At 34.2% G+C, this 20792-nt stretch overlaps 4 protein-coding genes across 4 annotated transcripts; 3 read left to right on the top strand and 1 right to left on the bottom strand.

Annotated features, from left to right (window-relative positions):
- Positions 1-3243: 3243 nt before the first annotated feature.
- Positions 3244-3979, bottom strand: LOC120155834 (basic blue protein-like). The gene is made up of 2 exons (XM_039167293.1): positions 3643-3979; positions 3244-3569 (listed from the first exon to the last, which is right to left on the bottom strand). The coding sequence occupies exons 1-2, from the start codon at positions 3821-3823 to the stop codon at positions 3367-3369; spliced, it is 384 nt and encodes a 127-aa protein (XP_039023224.1). The 5' UTR covers positions 3824-3979; the 3' UTR covers positions 3244-3366.
- A 2430-nt stretch (positions 3980-6409) lies between these two features.
- On the top strand, positions 6410-8179 carry LOC120155911 (systemin receptor SR160-like). Its single transcript, XM_039167370.1, has one exon. The coding sequence runs from the start codon at positions 6410-6412 to the stop codon at positions 8072-8074; it is 1665 nt and encodes a 554-aa protein (XP_039023301.1). The 3' UTR covers positions 8075-8179.
- Positions 8180-8950: 771 nt separating this feature from the next.
- On the top strand, positions 8951-9586 carry LOC120155910 (receptor-like protein 45). The gene is made up of 2 exons (XM_039167369.1): positions 8951-9234; positions 9319-9586. The coding sequence occupies exons 1-2, from the start codon at positions 8951-8953 to the stop codon at positions 9584-9586; spliced, it is 552 nt and encodes a 183-aa protein (XP_039023300.1).
- A 6697-nt stretch (positions 9587-16283) lies between these two features.
- LOC120155909 (receptor-like protein 8) lies at positions 16284-19400 on the top strand. The gene has a single exon (XM_039167368.1). The coding sequence runs from the start codon at positions 16284-16286 to the stop codon at positions 19398-19400; it is 3117 nt and encodes a 1038-aa protein (XP_039023299.1).
- Positions 19401-20792: the final 1392 nt, after the last annotated feature.

Below are 20792 nucleotides of genomic sequence, written 5' to 3'. Positions count from 1 at the left end.
CACATGAACAAGCTAAAAATAAACAGGTGTAAAGCTGTGTAAGAAAATTAAACACGACCTTCGGAGTAGTCCGGCGAGCAACAGCTACCAGTCGTGTCGGAAGGATGTTGTTTGAAGATGTTCTTCTTTACCCCATATGATCCCTCGGCCACGAGACTCGGTGTATCCGATATCTGCAAACCAGACATAAACCCCAATGCTAAACGAACTATCTAAGCATCTGTTACATATACCACATTGCTCCACATCGACTCGAGACAGAATAAGTAGATAGATACCTTTAAGACGAGCTCCTCGAAGCATTGCTCCACATTGGCTCGGTGAATAGGCATCCGCATTTCTGAGCAAACTCGATGCCCTCTTTCTTGCTTACCACTCTTTCACTTTCCTATATACGTGATGGGTGTGTTAGATGCTGCAGAGAACCGGACCAATAGCCAAACATAAAAACAAACGACCTCGGTCGAACTCTACCTTGATGCGGTCCTCATTTGTCGAGTACAGATCGATTTCTTTAGCCCATATGTCGGATAGATTCGTAAATGTGTCTCGCCGCGTCACATCATACACTGTAATAGTACAAATATAACAACCTGCATCATTTGAGGAACCTCCCTCTAGGACGACAAGAACCCCCAGTAAATACCAAAAACAAGGAGCCCCTACTGTAAATCTTCTTCCGGTAGCTAAATCGATGTATGGTCAAGAATCTGATATCTTAGAAAGCAAAAGGGCTTCAAAATGATTCATTAAACAAGTTTGTCAGCGAACATAAACAATCGAGTTAATAAAACAGTTTGTTCGTGAACATGATCGAGTTAATAAAACAGTTTGTTTGTGAACATAAACGAATCGAGTTAATAAAACAGTTTGTTCGTGAACATAAACGAATCGAATACATCTCTATTTGTGTCCGTTCATTTAACATAAAAATTATGTCCATAGTCATTTATTTAACTTAATTTTAACTTAATAAACAAAAAGAAACAAACGTTATACGAACAATTCACCAAACACTTTTGTTTATTTACAACCAAAAACAATCCTGGTTAATGTGTGTCATATGTCTACATGGAAAAGGGTGCAAAATTTTAATGTAGAAAGGATAAATTTTTAAAAATAATATTAAAATTTTACTAGATTTGAAATTATAAAGTTAATAACATTTAAAAGTAAACTAATTAATTTTATGTATAAATTAGGATGAATTCCTTTTTATAATAATAACAATAATAAATGATACAAATAATAAAACTTATTTTTACTCTCATGATTTTGACCATGGATCTTTTATTTTATCATTTAATTATGGGTAAACGACATGTTTAGTACCTAAACTATTACTTTTGTTCCGCTTTGGTATCTAAACTTTCATTTTTTTCAAATCACACCTAACATTTACTTTTTGTTTCGTTTTGGTACATTTTTGTTAAAAAATTAACGAAACTCTTGTATGTTGCACTTTTTTATGGATAAGTTACATCATTCATCACTCAATTATCTTCTCACTCCTTTTGGTCATTGAATTTTATTTTTTAATTTAATTGTTGAACTTTCAAATTACTCCTAATTTAATCATTCTAACTTTCAAAATTTATTTTTTTTATTTTAATTATATTAACAAAATAATAATAAAAAAATATAATGTCACAAAAATTATTAATAAAATAAATTAGAGTGATTAAAATAGAAGTAATTTAAAAGTTGAGTAGTTAAATTAAAAAAATAAACTTTAGTGACCAAAATATGAGTCAGAAAATAGTTGAGTGATAAATGATGTAATTTATCCATAAAATTGTCACGTAGAACATTTCCATTACGTTTTTAATGGCATGATACCAAAATGAAACCTAAATAAAACGTTAGATATGATTTAAAAAAAAAATAGATACCATAATGGAACAAAAGTAATAGTTTATGTATTAAACGTGCAATTTACCCTTTAATTATTTAAGTATTGTTTTTTTTGAAACAATGGCAACTGAATTTCATTAATAAAAATGGAGGAATCAAAATTACAATGCATCTAAAAAGAAAATTGGAGACAATAATCACCAAAAACTCATACATAAAATTGAATTATTAAGCCCAAAGATACGAAGATAATGAAACTTTCCAAACATCAAAACAATCCAGTAACCTTCATAAAACTCTTTTTTCTCTGTCAAACAAAATGTTTTACGATGTGATAAAGGAGTGGTGAGCGAACCAAACAATTTGACAGACTGTTTCGCTACACAATTCTGATTATATCGGCAAACGATCATTTACAAAAGAGGGGATATGACAATACGTGATCATCGACAAGCCAATCAAAAAACTAATGTCTTGAGGATCTTTGTAGAAGCACCAAAACGACCACAGAAGTATGCAAAAAACTTAACAAAAACCATAAGTAACGTGCCACAAAAGTAGAGAAAAAATGTGCCACAAGAGTAGGGAAAAACGTGTTACAAGGACAAATATTTTTATTTAAAAGTGAAAAAACTCAATAAAAAAAACAAAGACATGATATGAAAAATAACAAGAAAAATAAAAATCATCGACGGTCGACAACCAATATTAAGTCGACAACCAATATTAAGATTAGTACCGCCGTCGACTAAATAAAAAACAAAGGAAGAAAAGAAGACCGCATAACTACATTTAATGGATAGATTAAATTAGTATAACAAGCTAATCAAACTATCAACTATTAATATTTAATGGATAGATTAACTTGGACGTTAAAAAAATTAGTATAATTACATATTTATTTATTTTATTAATTTAATTTCAATTTTAATTTAATCCTTTAATAAGAGGATTCACCCAAGTTAATAATATCATAAGAATGTGAAGTGACATCTTATCTTGTTGAGAACATAATTTCACATGTTTTGTTGGAAGTGTTCGCTTGTTTTTTTAAACAAAATTACTTCTTTTTGGGTGGTAATTTTGTGAAAAAATGCAATAATTTAGGTACCATTTTTTGAAAAATAAAAGATAAGGGTGTTCAAATAGTACAAATTATCATTAACCAAATTAATCAAAATCCAAATATATAATTAACTTTTAATCAAATTTAAAAAAAAGTAATTAATCCAACCGAATTGATTTTATTAATTAATTCAACCAATCTTTGGATTAAATCAAAATTTTAATTTTTTTTGTTTCCTTTAGTCTAAACAGCAACCATGTAAATTTAAACAACAATTTCAACAAAAATATTACATCGCAACAGCTAAATTGAAGAAAAAGACATGACAAAAGAATATAATTGAAAACACATCGCAACAGCTATATTGAACCAGCAACGCAAATTTAAACCATATATTGAACTGGAAATGCACATTTAAGCCCTGATAAATCGGAAAAAGAAGATGATTACACTGCATTAATGGCTATCTTCATTCCAGATTCACAGTGGCCAGCGATGTTGCATATAAAGAAGTCCATTCCTTTGCGCAGTTTCACCTCATCTTTCCCCGATTTATACACTTTTGCGCCCGCCGCCGGCGTAATACATCGCCGGTAACCTCCACTGCTCACCCCCACCACATTGTGGAGCGCCGGATCGTATTTGAACACTGCAGACAAATCAGATATGCAACTTCAAAACTCAATTTTAGATGGTGTGTGTGTATGTACGTATGTTCTTACGGAGTTTGTCACCGGCCCGAAAATGCTTCCCTCGAGGCCAAGTGGCCGTGTTGAAGGTCCAACCGTCGGAACCTCCGACGGTATACGTTGTCGCATCGACGGTTTCTGAGAAAATGAGGAGGTAAAGTAGAAATGGAACCATGAACATGGCTTGATTTGAACTGCCACTTCCATGCGCCATCTCTAAGAAAAAGCTTGGGATGTAAGTGATGAAAATGGGGCTCCTTTTATGAGTAGTGGGTTAGGTGGGAAAGCTATAAAGTTCCATGCCTTTATAAGCCGTTTAAAAAGAGTGACGTGCGATTCACTCTCCAAGTTGTTTTAATAGAAAGCTGGCACTAGGTTTGTGCGGAAATTTCTGCAGTACGACAGCCTTAATATATGGCTAAGGAAATGCTGTAATATTTTGACATAACCTCTAACAAACATACGTGATCTTTTAATGTGATCTCTTTTATTTTTTGTCAGAGACACAGAAGGTTTAGATAGTAACAAACGACCACTCTTCTACCAATCGTAACTTTTCGCTTAAATCAAAAAGGATGAACCATTTATAGCTGTAAGAGCTCATTTGTTTTATCTATAAAATTATGTTTAAAATTTAAAGAAAAAATGTTCTAAAAATATTTTTATTAATGAATATTTAATTTATATGTCAATCAAATAATCAAATCCAACCTGTTGAAGCCAACAATCAGTATATCGTCTTGTTTTGTTCTTTAATTAGTACCAATTGCTACCAATTGAACTTTAGTTTTATGTATACTATGATGGCTCTTATATGGAAGTTTTGACTGTGATGCTCACATGGAACTCTCATTGCATCCACCACCAATGAGTTTAACAAATATTTCAAAAAGGGGCTTATATTACACATAGGTATTTAAAGTATATTACTTTTTTCATTTTGGTACTTAAAGTATTTTTTTGGTCAGAATGGGTATCTAAAGTATAATATCTTTTTTCATTTAAATACTCCTTTGGCGTATAAGCTTGATGAGTGCTTAATTTTGTTATTATTTTATTGATAATTACTCCTTTATTCGTCGGTTTATGTTAATAAGTTGGGTGTTTTATGTTATTTTCTATGCAGGCTATTGGATTCAAAAAAACTATGCCAAAAGGGGCAAATTATGTAAGTTTTTATTTTTCCGGAATCATGACTGGATCAATGGGGCATGACCTCACTGATGTGGTGACAAGTCGACATCTTCTAGAAGATCCAGTCAATATTTTCGTGCAAGCAGAAGACTCAGCCACAAATCCAGACGTGAATTTAGGATTTATCTATATTTTTGGGATTTATTTCAAACATTTAATGGAATTATCTTTTGCAATTTATTAGAAATAATCTTTTGTGATTTTTAGGAGATATCTTTACATTTAATAGGAATTATCTCTTAGGATTTTTAGGGTTGTGAGGAGACTATAAATACCCCTTGGAATAAGCCTCAAATATTTTGAATTCTCTTGTTTTTCTTTGTTCTTGTTTTCTCTCTTTTATAAAGTTTTACTTTTGTTTTAAAATGCTAAGTATGATTTCTATCATACTTAGCTAAGTTTTTCATAGACAAATGCTGAAACGATGACTCAATTTCGATTGTGAGAATTGAAAATCACTCAATACCCTTCGGGTTACATTCTCAGTTTTCTGGAATCAAGGATCGGTAATCAACTATCCTTTTATAATCAAAATGCTTTCAAATCAAAAAGAACTCGTTGGTTTGTTAGTTGTTTCGATTAACAATTGAGAAGAAGGATCGACTTGTAACATATTTGACTTCCTGTGAACACACTTAGCGGCGGTCCACTATTGGGATCTGAGATCGGATTTGATTCTCAACAAGATACTTTTCAAGTCGGGTTTTTCAAAGCTTTAAAATCAAGTTGTACTAATAACGATTGTCGCGCTTAGTCCACATAAAAACACATTTAGTTAGACGGAGGGAGTGATTAAAATTTTAATTCAACTTTCTTTCCTTTAACTTTTATTTTCTTTATTTTCAATCAAACAACCCCCTCATTTTTATTTTGCAGTTCACGCCTAGTCCAGAAGTAAGAATCAATTCATCGACAATTTCATATTCCCTGCAGATCGCCCCTTACTCTCTACACTATTCTTATTTAATTTTTATTCAAATTACAAGTATGATGAAGCACATGGATTATCATATAAAGCAACGTTTTTAACTAATAAAAAACCCTTTATACATGTTAATTGTTTTATAAATTAGGAGTGGAATTGGAAACTCTTGGAGGAACCTGCAGCTGCTCATTCCCTAAGTTAAATAGCCAAAGTTTAAGTCGAACAAGAAACATAATTCTAAATGTAACATCACAGTATTGATGGTTACATCTACCTTTGTTTTTAGATTACTCATATCTCATAGAGAATTATTTTAGAGTCATTAGAAAATATTTATAATATAAAAATGTTAGGGTAAACTACGTATTTACTATCTAAATTCTCAATTTTATCTATTTTAGTATTTAAACTTACAATTTTTTCAAAACCATGCCTAACGTTTAGTTTTCATTTCATTTTAGTACCTCTCCGTTAAAAGCTTAACGCGCTTAACCTGAACTATCATTTGCGATCCGTTTTAGTACCTAAACATTTAATGGGTACTAAAAATGAAAAAAAAAAACTAAAGTTTTTAACAACGAGGCATTAAAATGAAACAAAAACGAAACTTTATGTATTATTTTGAGAAAAATTGAAAGTTTAGATACTAAAATGGATCAAAATTGATAGTTTAAGTACTAAATGCATAATTTCAACAGGGGTTTCAAAGCAACTGCTCCTATAAGAGCAGTGGGATCTCTTGACAGATCAAATTCAAGAAATTCCTCTGTCAATCGTCATGGCCTTCCTCATTTTCCTACTCATTTCTTCCCAACTTGTTGTCATCGATGCTTGTCATCGACGAGAAAGAGAAGCATTGATGAGCTTCAAATCAAACATGGCAGACCCTTCGAATCGTTTGTCTTCATGGAAAGGCCGAAACTGTTGCAGCTGGTACGGAATCAACTGTTCCGACACTCTGCATGTGACGGTCATCGACCTCAGGAATCCCAAACCGGACAACCTTATTCTGGACATGAATTCTCAACCTCTGTCGCACCTACTGCTCTTATTGGTACCATCTCCCCTTCACTTTTCTCCCTTACTCATCTCACATACCTTGACCTCAGTTTCAACAACTTCAGCTTCTCAAAGGTTCCTTTAGGATTCTCAAACCTCAGTGCACTCACTTATCTGAATCTATCGAATGTTATGTTCGAGGACTCGATTACAACTCAGTTTTCCAACCTTACTTCCCTTGTTGAACTCGATCTTTTGTGTGCTTCGGTCGTTGCGGACTACTCATTTGTTTACCCTTCTTTGTCATCTACCGTGACAATTCATTCAGGTTCTCCGTATGCATTCATCAATGGGGGACATTTGTATGCATCGGATTTGAAATGGTTACAGGGGCTGAAAAATCTCAGAAAACTTCAACTGAGTGGTGTTGATCTATTTGAAGTGTCTCAATCAGCGCTATGGGCTAAATCAATAACGAATCTTACCAAGCTGAGGTTGCTTGACCTATCGAATTGTCGAATCTCTGGGGAGATTCCGGTTGAACAGCTTCTCATCCTTACCAGATTATCTGAATTGTACATGAACTTCAACTTTCTCGCAACTAAAATCCCGAGTAAGTTAGCCAATCTCACCAATCTTAGGGTTCTTGACCTCACCAGATCAAACCTGCAAGGCCATATCCCCTACCTTCCTCAACTAAAGATACTTTTTTTGGGAAACGACTCGGACCTTACCGTCGATCTCCATTCTATGTTCGCAGTCCCCTGGCCAATATTAGAATGGATCGACATATCATCTACCCGTGTTATTGGATCCATCCCACCCTCCATTGGTAACATCACCTCATTAGTCGCATTCATAGGGTACAATAGTTTCATTCAGGGTCAGATACCTACCTCCATGATGAACCTTTCGAGGTTGGAATACTTGTCGCTAGACATGGACTACATGAGTGGTGAGATTTCATCTTCAATATCCAATTTAAAAAGCCTGAAATTTTTATCTTTGATGCAGAACTCTTTTCATGGTCCGATACCAGAAACGATTTGTACCATTTCATCTCTGTGGTATCTAGCTTTAGCAATCAACTCTTTTACTGGAAACTTACCGGATTGCTTAGGCCAGCTCCTTGATCTCAGCTACCTTGTTGTAAACTCCAACAACATGATTGGATGGATCCCTTCATTGTCATCGTTCTTCCGAAACTCGACTCCATATATTGTAGACTTAGCAGATAGTGGACTAACTGTGAAAGTAGACCAACAACCCTTTCCACCAACATTTCAGCCACAACTCTTGTCCCTAGATTCATGTAATATAGGAGGTGAAATCCCAGAATTCATATAAAACCTGACCAAACTAGAATCATTAAGTTTGTCCAATAATGGCCTATCAGGAACAATTCCTTCTTGGTTGTTCAATCTTCCGAATTTGGGTTACTTAGATCTTTCTTTCAACACACTCCAAGGAGTCATCCCACCTAACATTAAGCTAAAGTCATCTTTCATGCCGACTACACTTAGATTAAGAAGCAATCTGCTTCAAGGATCGATCCCTCGACGGCTCAGGAACATACAAATCTTGGATTTTTCAGAAAATAATTTCACAGGCAGGATTCCTTCAGAGGTTGGACATGGCAACATTAGGTACTTGAATCTCTCTGAAAACCGAATTTTGGGTCGGATTCCATTCTCTCTCTGTCAAGAAAACAATGAGCTTATGCTGCTTGATCTTTCCAACAACAATTTGTTCGGAACAGTTCCGACAAGCTTCGGAAATTGCAGATCGTTGGAGTACCTTAACCTCGGCTCGAACAACCTTACTGGTGGTATTCCAGAGGAACTTCAACATGCCAGAGGATTGAGACTTTTCGATATTAGTGGGAACCAATTTGATGGTCTTTTCCCTTCTGTTGTTCATAAATTTGAGAAAATAATGGTTATCAACATGGGAAACAACAAATTCAGTGGAGAGATCCCTCAATTCATTGGAGACCTCGAAGACCTTCGAGTTCTTGTGTTGGAATACAACTTTTTCAATGGTTCAATCCCGGAAGAGATATTTGGTCTAGAAAATCTGCAGTTCATTGGCTTTTCAAACAATCAATTGTCTGGTCCAATCCCTGATAAGCTATCCGGATTAAAGACGATCGTAAACTGACCGAAAGACGGAGATCTTCTCGGGTTTTTTATCTTGCAACTATACATTGGTGTTAAAGTGCATATGGTGGCTAAGGGATTGTTACTGCAATTCGATGTGGTTCGAACATACCATAATGAAATGGATCTTTCATGCAACAATCTGACCGGAAACATTCCGTCAGTATTAGGCCTCCTGCAAGGGCTCTACGCACTTAATCTCTCCCATAATGGTCTCTCTGGTAACATCCCGTTTACCATAGGGAACATGAGTCTCCTTGAATCTCTGGACCTCAGTTACAACAATCTAAGTGGAGAAATCCCGAGTTCATTGACTCGGCTGGATTCAATTACGACATTAAACTTGGCGTACAACAGTTTAAGTGGGAAAATCGCGACGAGTCCACACTTTGATACGTTGAGTAGAGATGGACTAGCATAAATTGGCAACAGATTCTTGTGTGGAGCTCCTGATGGTATCGACTGTGACGACAACGACGATTTCCCAACGTCGAAATCACCTGATGGTATTGAAGATCAATCCGGAGAGTGGAGATTACTGCTGGCTGTTGTGTTTGCAGGGTATGTAGTTGGCTTCTGGGGGCTTTTCGGGGTTGTTTACTTGGTGAATAAGAGATGGAGGGAGGCTTACTGGGAAATTGTTGATCGAATCGTAGCGGAAATCATCAGATGCATTAAAAGCAGACTATCTTCTGATTAATGACCAATTCGATCAATTAATCAATCCCTTTCCTGAGATTGTTTTAGTTGTACATAATATTTTATGTGTTGAGTGTATAATATTTGATGTGTTGAGAGTGTATAATATTTTATGTATTATCTGTACATTATTCCAAATTGTCGTTTGGTAATTAATGGTGTAAGCTACAAGGAATTTAAATGTTGTTTATCGACTCGTTTGTTTATGTTTACGAACAAGCTCGTTTAATGGCACGTTTAGAAGCTCGTTTAATTTTTTTTTACAGTTTAAATATTGGTGAAGGTAGAAATTACATTGAACACATGGTGAAATTTGAAGTTTAAATTATGAAACTTAAGGAGTTCAAACACTAGTGGCATAGTTTTACTATTTTTTATCTGGCAAATGAACATGTTCACCAACGTTAAACAAATGAACATGAACACAAACACGAATACATTTAAAAGTAAACAATCGGACACGAACATATTATTATTCATTCAATAGCGATTCATTTGCGCCCCTAGTTAGGGTTTCACAAGAGTGAACCGAGTTGGACAATCTCGGCCACAACCATAAGCTTGTCCTTGGCTACTGCAATGACCCTTAAATATCAACCAAAATGCACAATCTATGAATTGTCAATCTTTGGTCCAATCTTTTGTTGAAGATGATTCGAACATGTAATATTGTGATTTCTGTGAGAAAGAAAGAAATCCAAATGATCATACACATTATTGTAAAGAACGTAACGACGAAACAATGGATCACATAAAATGTGTTCTTACTAGAGAAGTAAATTACTTGGTTCTCCGCCAACAACCAGTTGGTCTAGTGGTATGAGATCCCTTAAGCAAGGTCAGGGGTTCGAATGATTGGTGATGTAAGGAGTCGAGAGAAGATTGATTATTTATAGTCTCTTTATGAAGGAATTTATGATGATTGTTGACGCGGTGGATGACATGATATATTAATTAAATTGTTCGAACACATATACCACAACATTATTATCCCATAACCCTAATTTTTTATCTTTAAACTTATTATTAATTAGAGTCATCCACCAACTAAATAATTTAGTGAGATGAGATAGTAGATTTCTTAAATAAATAAAAGGGTGTAATTATCCATTTCGTCCTAACCTTTTTCCAATATCATTTTTATTATGGATCTCAAATTGAATTAAACCCAAAAAGAATCTAAAAGTAAGAGTCCATGTCCATTTATGATCCAAATATGTTAAGCTCAATACTTGAATACAATTTCAGGCTCAATCCCAAAAACCCTAACTTATACCCATATTTTTTTTTAACTTTGACTAACCCTAAAATTAAGGTTAGTCACCGCCGTTTGTAGCACCAAAGTCATTAGTTGCCGTCGCTGCCTCTAGGCCCTCCACGCCTACAGCTCGCTTGATAGTCCAACTCTCCACATCTTCACTATAACATGCAAATAATCATTAAAAAAAGGATATTTTTGAATTAATGAATTAATAGATCAAACACTAATATTATATCAAAAAAGTTTAAAAATAAAAACCGAGTACTCTAATGGGCTAAATAAAAAGTTCGGTTGTTGTAATTGACAAAAAAACCCAAAAATGTATAAGATACAAAAATTTAGAAAGTAAAATAATAATAATAATAATAATAATACTTTATGCTTGGAATGATTCATCCTCTAAAACTAAGTGACATCTGTAGACATTAATTTTTCAGTATACTTTTTTATTATATATATATATATATATATATATATATATATATATATATATATATATATTAAATAAAAATAATTACAAGCCCAAATATATTACAATCAGTCCCAGAAGGCCCAAGACCCGAGAACCCAGTTCAGGCCCAATTAGAGACCCAATCCGGATGGCCCAAAGTAGAACCCTAAACCCAATTAGGGTTTTATCCTTTTCCAGCAGTCAGCCGCCTCAGCTCACAGCCGTTGGATCTGGCCTTGATCCAACGGTCCCCAGATGCTCCAGCAAGAAACCCTAGGGTTATCATAACCCTAGGACCACGCGGCGCCACCCCTGAAGCCAACCCGACGACCGACTCTCTGATGCCAGATGGTCCAACCAGTTGCTGCTGACGCTGCTGCTTCCACGACGCCGGCCTCGTCGAGCTTTCCAGAAGCCAGCTGCCTCACCAAATCAGTGCTCTATGGTGAGTCACCGCCATAGCTTGGTGACTCACCAAAGATGCTACCCATGGGACCGGTCCGAGGAGTACACTGTGGTGGCTATAAAAGCCACCACTAAACCTGCAAAGAGAGAGAGGGGACAGAAACGAAGAAAGGGCAAGCAAAGCAGTAACCACACACAGCCACAGAGAGCAAGAAAAAAAAAGAGAGATACGAACATCAACCAAGAAGTCAGAGGAAAATAACACAATAACCATCAAAATCCATAAAACAGAAAGAAAGAAAAAGGAGAAAAGCTTACCAATAGAGACGCGATCATCGGAGCCTTCTCATCTTGCCGGAGAACCGAAAATACCTAAGGTATTTTCTTAGATTTAAGAAAATCTAAGGGTTTTTAGGATAAAATGAGGCTAGATTCGGGTTCGTGGCAAGTAGATCTTTAAGATTAGGGTATTTTTTGCATATTCCGGCCACCGTGGGTGGTGGCCGGCGGTGGTGTCGGTGCCGGAGTATGGCTATCAGCCGGTGGCCGGCCAACCTCCGTTTGGAGGATTGAAGAGAGAGGCGAGAGGATTCTGGCTCTCTCTCAGTGTTGAGAGAGAAGGAAGAAAGGAGAATGAGAGAGCTGGCCCTTCGGGCCAGCCGTTTGGGGGATTTATACCCCTTCCCGAACGACGTCGTTTTGGGAAGGGGTATATGCGTATTTTACATGTATGGCTAAACCCCTTCCGTAGCCATCCGAATTTTGTAATTATTCATTTTAGTCACTAAAACTAACTTCTGAATGTTCTAATTCAGTCTTCGAATTTTATTTTATTATGTTTTAATCCTTACCAGTATTAAATAATATATTTAGGACAAATATCACATTTAGTCCCTATTAATTTTAATATTTCTATTTTAATCATTGATTAAACAAATAATGGTTAATTACACTACTAGTATTTATATTTTATGATAATTCTAACCATGTCTCTTAAATATTTATATTTTATAATTTGATCATTAAATTTTATATAATCTTAATTTAAACCATAAGTTTTATTATTTTTACATTTTTAAGTTCATATATTTATGAATATGATCCATTAGTTTTTAATATTATTACTTTTAATTTCTTTCATTTTAATTATTATTATTTTATTTTATTATTACGTTTGATATATGTTTAAATTATTATCTTCATTATTATTTTATTATTATTATTAAGTTATATAAACATATTTATATAATATTTATTTATTTATTTATTTATTTATTTATTCGTTTATTAAATAAAAATCCTATTTATAAATTTAATTTTATAAATTACTTTTAAAAATAAACATATTTTGATATGTATTTATTTTTTAATATCTAAGAAAAGAGCTGTCTTAAAATACCTAGAAGTCATTTTCTGATATTTCTAAATAAATAAATATTTTTATAAATTAATATATTTTCTTAAAAATTATATTAATAAAATTTGAAATAACATAATTATAAATTAAATATATTTTGAATTTTTAAATTTCTAATAATAGAGACAATTTATAATTAAAAAGTACCAATTTTGGGCGTTGTAGGGGTGTTAATCCTTCCCTAAACGTAACCGACCACGAATCCCTTTTTATTATTAAAAAAAACAAATTTTTGGTTAAAACGCAGATCAGTTCATCTTTTAGCTAATGTTTTCTTAAAAACTCTGTTAAAAGATAATTTTTAGGTATTCGACCTACCTGACTCAAAAGGTCGATGGCGACTCCCAAATTATTTTCAAAACTATCTATTCACATCAATTTTCCCGTCAAGTAAATATTTCGTGCCCGGACGAAAAACGGTTACGACAACATCAATGGTTAAAAAATTATTGTTATCTCTTGAAGTCTCGAATTTAAACCTCACATATGTAAAAGTGTACGAGTGTTCGTTATAAAATGATTGAGTCTTTAAATAGATATTAGCTTGAATTCAAGTTAATAAAAAGAAGGATTGATCATTGATATTTTTATACATCGTGGATTTTTCAAAATTCAATTTATAAATTAAAAATATTTTACACAAAATTATTAAATGAAAATAATTTTTAAGAGAAGGAAAAACTTTTTTTTTACAAAATAACACTTGTAAAGGATGAGTTCTGGGGTGGGACAACCTAATATAAGGTTAAGAAAAGACGTGACCTAAAATATTATAAACAACATAATATTTTAGGTTACGCACAACCTAAAAGATCATATTTTTTAACATTTTCAGTTGCACTCTAAAATATTATAAAAATGATAGCATTTTCGATTGCAACCTAAAATACGTTTACGAAAAAAAGTAAAAAAAAATATCATTTTAAATTACGCTCAATCTAAAATATTATGTTGATTTATAATATTTTAAATCGCGCATTATATTAACCTTAAAATAAATGATTGTGCCATATAATTCTCCCGTATAAAGTATGAAGAAAGAAGCCACCAAAGTAGGTAAAAGGTTGACTATCTCTTATACTACTTTCCGTACAACGTGTTTCGGTCACGAAAAATTAAATAATTTTATTAGGGATGGCGATGGATCTTGGACCGATCTAAATTCGTAGATCCGATCCGTTTTATAGGTTCTTAATCCTAAAATTTTGAATCCGACGAATCCGGGTTGGATTGAGTTTGGATTTTCTGATAAAAGTATAAATCTGGGTTGAGATCTGACACTAAGATATCGAATCTAAATTCGTTTACTTATTTATAGAAAGCTCACATTTGGTTTTAAAATATATATAAATGACATAATAGGTTTTAATATATATACAAATATTTTATAGAGGGAGTCGCTCTTATATGGTTGAGTTCTTATAGATTTTAAACTCGTTTAAGACAATTGAATGTTTCATGATATACATTTTTTAATATTTGTGTTATTCAAAAGACATTTGCGTAATTGTGTTGGAATTTTTTTAGACTTTAGTTTATCATTTTTTATTTTGTTACTAGTTGTGTTGAAATTAATATTTCCTCCATTGGAGATGTGATGTGAAATTAGTCAATGACAATTTTATTACGTTAAAAAATATGTTAAATGGTCATTTTCTAAATAGACCCGTTTTGGACCCGGATTCGTGAGATCTGTTGGATCTGAATCTGGGTCTCAATTTTCTAGATTTGGGGATCTAGAGCGGGTCTGGATCTAGGTCTAGCTGCATCCAGTCCAGATCCGACTCATTATCATCCCTAAACTTTATAAAAAAAAAGTTATAATTAAATTATCATTTTGATGCTAGTTTTTTTTTAGTATTTTAATTTTCAATATTGTTTATAAAATATATTTTTATAAAAATTATTAGATGATAAACTAGGAGTCAAAGAAAGAAGCAGAGAAAATCTCAAAGTCAAATTGAACCGTTTCAATGTGGTTTGCCTATTGAATTTGGTTATGGTGTTTGCAAAATTTTACTGGGGTAGGTGAAGGATTGAATTATGAATATAAATTGCAATTGTTATGGACAGACGCATAAATTTATATCAGAGAGTACGAACTCAAGAAGTTATATTAAAAATTTTAAGGGGTGCGAAATTAGATAATTAATAGAAAATACAAAGATAAAATTTAAAATATAAGAGAATGTAAAAATTCTACAGGTTGCAACTGCACCCCAACACCCCTTCGATCCATCCCTGAATAAAAAAAATTATATATTTTAATTATTTTATAAATTGAAATTTGAAAAAGTCTAAATTACGTGTGGAATTGGAAATTCTTGGAGGAACTTCTAGGTGCTCAAAACCTAAGTTAAATAGCTAATTTAATACACTAAAGTTCAAGTCAAACAAGAAACATGGAATATAATTTTAAATAGATTTAAGGGTAAACTACATTAATACATAAACTATCTGTTTTGTTCTATTTTGGTTTTCTTTTAATTTTTAATTTTTTTTTCAAAATCGTACCTAACGTTTAGTTTTCATTTCATTTTTGTATCTCGCCGTTAAAAACTTTACTCGCTCAGTACTCAAACTATCAATTTTGATCTGTTTTAATATCTACTTAACATTAAATTTTGAACGAAATACTAAAATAAAACAAAAACTAAAGTTCTTAACGATGGAGAATTAAAATGAAATAAAACTGAAAGTTTAGGTGTGATTTCGAGAGAGAGAAATGAAAGTTTAGGTACTAAAACGGATCAAAATTGATAGTTTAGGTACTAAACACATAATTTACCCAAAAATTATTAAAAATTAACAATCGAAATTAATCATAGTTTAATTGATTTAATTTTTTAAATTTAATAATTTGAGATTTAATTAAATGTTGAAGGCGCCCTTAAGCATCTTAAATAACTTTGACTTGAATCCCAAGGCATCAAGTATATGTAATATATAATACCTTGTTCAGTCGTTGATCAATGTGACATACTAAGCATGAATCGCTGTACCCCTTCTTCAAGTAATATAATTTAACAGGCATTTTTCAGTCTCATTCCAGGCTGTTTCGCTTGTCCCTTTCAATTTCAACAGGGGTTTCAAAGCAACTGCTCCTATAAGAGCAGTGGGATCTCTTGACAGATCAAATTCAAGAAATTCCTCTGTCAATGATCATGGCCTTCTTCATTTTCCTACTCCTCATTTCTTCCCAACTTGTTCTCATCGATGCTTGTCATCGACGAGAAAGAGAAGCATTGATGAGCTTCAAATCAAACATGGCAGACCCTTCGAATCGTTTGTCTTCATGGAAAGGCCGAAACTGCTGCAGCTGGTACGGAATCAACTGTTCCGACACGTTGCATGTGACGGTCATCGACCTCAGGAATCCCGAACCAAACAACCTTATTCTGGACATGAATTCCCAACCTCTTTCAACATCTAGTGTCCCATCTACTGCTCTTGTTGGTACCATCTCCCCTTCACTTTTCTCCCTTACTCATCTCACATACCTTGACCTCAGTTTCAACAACTTCAGCTTCTCAAAGGTTCCTTTAGGATTCTCAAACCTCAGTGCACTCACTTATCTGAATCTATCGAATGTTATGTTCGAGGACTCGATTACAACTCAGTTTTCCAACCTTACTTCCCTTGTTGAACTCGATCTTTCGTGTGCTTCGGTCGTTGTGGACTACTCATCTGCTTACCCATCTTTGTCATCTACCGTGACAGTTCATTTAGGTTCTCTATATGCATACATCGATCGGGGACGTTTGTATGCATCGGATTTGAAATGGTTACAGGGGCTGAAAAATCTCAGAAAACTTCAACTCAGTGGTGTTGATCTATCTCAGGTGTCTCCATCAGTTCTATGGGCTAAACCGATATCGAATCTTACCAGGCTGAGGTTGCTTGACCTATCAAACTGTCGAATCTCTGGGGAGATTCCGGTTGAACAGCTTCTCTTCCTTACCAGACTATCTAAATTGTACATGAGCTTCAACTTTCTCGCCACGAAAATACCGACTAAGTTGGCCAATCTCACCTATCTGAGGGTTCTTGACCTCACCAGATCAAACCTGCAAGGCCATATCCCCTACCTTCCTCAATTAAAGATACTTTATTTGGGAAACAACTCAGACCTTACCGTCGATCTCCATTCTATGTTTGCGGTTCCCTGGCCCAGATTAGAATCGATTGACATATCTTCTACCCATGTTATTGGATCCATCCCACCCACCATTGGCAACACCACCTCATTAGTTGAATTCGTAGCGTACAATAGTTTCATTCAGGGTCAGATACCTACCCCCATGATGAACCTTTCGAGGTTGGAATACTTGTCGCTAGACATGAACTACATGAGTGGTGAGATTTCATCTTCAATATCCAATTTAAAAAGCCTGCAATTTTTATCTTTGATGCAGAACTCTTTTCATGGACCGATACCAGAAACGATTTGTACCATTTCATCTCTGTGGTATCTAGCTTTAGCAATCAACTCTTTTACCGGAAACTTACCGGATTGCTTAGGCCAGCTCCGTGATCTCAGCTACCTTGTTGTAAACTCCAACAACATGAATGGATCGATCCCTTCATTGTCATCATTCTTCCGAAACTCGACTCCGTACATGCTCTATCTCAGTTACAGTGGACTAACTGTGAAAGTAGACCAACAACCCTTTCCACCAACATTTCAGCCACAACTCTTGTCCCTAGATTCATGTAATATAGGAGGTGAAATCCCAGAATTCATATCAAATCTGACCAAACTAGAATCATTAAGTTTGTCCAATAATGGCCTATCAGGAACAATTCCTTCTTGGTTGTTCAATCTTCCCAATTTGGGTTACTTAGATCTTTCTTTCAACACACTCCAAGGAGTCATCCCACCTAACATTAAGCTAAAGTCATCTTTCATGCAGACAACACTTAGATTAAGAAGAAATCTGCTTCAAGGATCGATCCCTCGATGGCTCAGGAACATACAAATCTTGGATTTGTCAGAAAATAATTTCACAGGCAGCATTCCTTCAGAGGTTGGACAGGGCAACATTAGGTACTTGAAACTCTCTGATAATAGAATTTCGGGTCGGATCCCATTCTCTCTATGTCAAGAAAACAATGAGCTTATGCTGCTTGATCTTTCTAACAACAACTTGTTCGGAACAGTTCCGACCAGCTTCGGAAATTGCAGATCGTTAGTGTACCTTAACCTTGGCTCGAACAACCTTACTGGTGGTATTCCGGGGGAACTTCAACAAGCCAGAGGATTGAGATTTTTAGATATTAGTGGGAACCAATTTGATGGTCTTTTCCCTTCTGTTGTTCATAAATTTGAGAAAATAATGGTTATCAACATGGGAAACAACAAATTCAGTGGAGAGATCCCTCAATTCATTGGAGACCTCGAAGACCTTCGACTTCTTGAGTTGGAATACAACTTTTTCAATGGTTCAATCCCGGAAGAGATATTTGGTCTAGAAAATCTACAGTTCATTGGCTTTTCAAACAATCAACTGTCTGGTCCAATCCCTGATAAGTTATCCGGATTAAAGACGATCATAAACCGACCGAAAGACGGAGATCTTCTCGGGTTTATCGTCTCTAAAGGATACATTGGTGTTAAAGTGGATATGGTGGCTAAGGGATTGTTACTACAATTCAATGTGGTTCGAACATACCATAATGGAATGGATCTTTCATGCAACAATCTGACCGGAAACATTCCTTCAGAATTAGGCATCCTGAAAGGGCTCTATGCACTTAATCTCTCCCATAATGGTCTCTCTGGTAACATCCCTTCTACTATAGGAAACATGAGTCTCCTTGAATCTCTGGACCTTGGTTACAACAATCTAAGTGGAGAAATCCCTAGTTCATTGACTCGGCTGGATTCGATTACGACATTAAACTTGGCGTACAACAATTTAAGTGGGAAAATCTCGACGAGTCCACACTTTGATACGTTGAGTAGAGATGGATTAGCATACATTGGCAACAGATTCTTGTGTGGAGCTCCTGATGGCATCGACTGTGACGACGACGACGATTTCCCAACGTCGGAATCATCCGATGGTAGTGAAAATCAATCCGGAGAGTGGAGAATACTGCTTGCTGTTGTGTTTGCAGGGTATGTCACTGGCTTCTGGGGGCTTTTCGGGGTTGTTTACTTGGTGAATAAGAGATGGAGGGAGGCTTACTGGGAAATTGTAGATCGAATCGTAGCTGAAATCACCAGATGCAGTAAAAGCAGACTATCTTTTATCTCGGACTTGTTGAATCGGGATTGAAAAGTACAATCTTGTCATGTTCCCCGTGAAGTCAATAAAGATGCAGATATGTTAGCAAAAACTGCTGCGGTTGATACTCGGGGGCTCATTCTGCACTGCTGCTGGAGGATTCAGCTGGCTCTGGCGTTGCGTTGCGTAGAAAATGATTTCCACACTCATTTCATTTGACAAAATAAGAGTTTTGCAAAACTTTCAAAGCTCCCGCTATGATTGCTCACTTCTTGTCTTCGATTCTTTTCCCATTGCATTCTTCCAATTTTAACCTTTATTGTTGTTATTATTTTTAGGGTAAATTACAAATTCCATCACCAAACTTTACTCTCTCTCCTATTTTACTCACTGAACTTAATACATTGAGTTTTTTTTTGTCATTGAACTTTACTCTCTCTTATTTTGGTGACTCTGTCATTAAATAGTTAACGGCGTTAAAAACGATATCGTTTTGAAAAAAAAAAACAAAATTTTCACCGAACCGACATCGTTCTTTGGATAAAATATATGTATTATATCTAAAAGAAAAACAACAACAAAGTTAACTAGTTAACAGCCAAGTGACAAAAAAAACTCAATGTATTAAGTTCAATGAGAAAATTGAAAAAAATATAAAGTACAATGAGTGAAATAGGAGATAGGGTAAAGTTCAATGACCAAATTTGTAATTTATCCTTATTTTTAAATAATCTAGGTGATTATAAATTTGTATCTGTTCATAATATTTTTTTAACTATTAACAATGCACATATACCTACAAAAGCAGGTGTTTGGATCCAAGACTATTAGAGAGAATAATACAATATTTATAACTGAGATCATTTGATGAGTTCAATTTTAACTTTTCTTAAAATCATAATAAAAGAGAATATCATTTTTCCTTAAAGAAATCGTGTTCGAAGAGAATGTCAATAAAATATAATATATATGTATTATCGATAAATTAAAAAAAACTTTTAAACGAATAATATCTTAAACTCTCTCTAAATTTCCAAAAATAATATCATAGATAAAAATTTCAAAAAATAATAAGAGATAATAATAATAATAATAATTTCGTTTAATACAATCGGATCTATCATAAAAAATCAAAAAAATTATTTATCGACAAAGCTCAATTGACTAGAATATGAGTAGTTTGGTTAGCCTATTAACATATTGTATCTTTAAGAACGATGAATATCTTAAGGACTCTCAGGCCCAGCTTAATACATGTGCCAGATGGATCTTAGCCCAGGATAGAATGTTTGAGGGGGCATCAGTTTTCTAGTATTTATAGTGTATGTGTGTGTATATATATATTTGGCCCAAAAAAATTAGCCTAAAACACCTGATCAGTCGATGGAAGGCTTAGGGCATGTATTGATATTGTTTGACTATAATTTCTATTACATTTTTGTT

The sequence above is a fragment of the Hibiscus syriacus genome, unplaced genomic scaffold (genome assembly GCF_006381635.1).
Source record: "Hibiscus syriacus cultivar Baekdansim isolate YM2019G1 unplaced genomic scaffold, ASM638163v2 tig00111208_pilon, whole genome shotgun sequence".
Classification (NCBI taxonomy): domain Eukaryota; kingdom Viridiplantae; phylum Streptophyta; class Magnoliopsida; order Malvales; family Malvaceae; genus Hibiscus; species Hibiscus syriacus.
This window is presented reverse-complemented; position numbering and strand designations above follow the sequence as displayed.

What these genes read in the sequence shown, in the direction of transcription:
- LOC120155834 (XM_039167293.1), bottom strand. Translation starts at nt 3,823, where the DNA reads ATGGCGCATGGAAGTGGCAGTTCAAATCAAGCCATGTTCATGGTTCCA. An exon ending in TCGGGCCGGTGACAAACTCC is followed by an intron (nt 3,570 to 3,642) that starts GTAAGAACATAC and finishes ATTTGTCTGCAG; the next exon opens with TGTTCAAATACGATCCGGCG.
- LOC120155911 (XM_039167370.1), top strand. Translation starts at nt 6,410, where the DNA reads ATGCATAATTTCAACAGGGGTTTCAAAGCAACTGCTCCTATAAGAGCA.
- LOC120155910 (XM_039167369.1), top strand. Translation starts at nt 8,951, where the DNA reads ATGGTGGCTAAGGGATTGTTACTGCAATTCGATGTGGTTCGAACATAC. An exon ending in ATTACGACATTAAACTTGGC is followed by an intron (nt 9,235 to 9,318) that starts GTACAACAGTTT and finishes AATTGGCAACAG; the next exon opens with ATTCTTGTGTGGAGCTCCTG.
- LOC120155909 (XM_039167368.1), top strand. Translation starts at nt 16,284, where the DNA reads ATGGCCTTCTTCATTTTCCTACTCCTCATTTCTTCCCAACTTGTTCTC.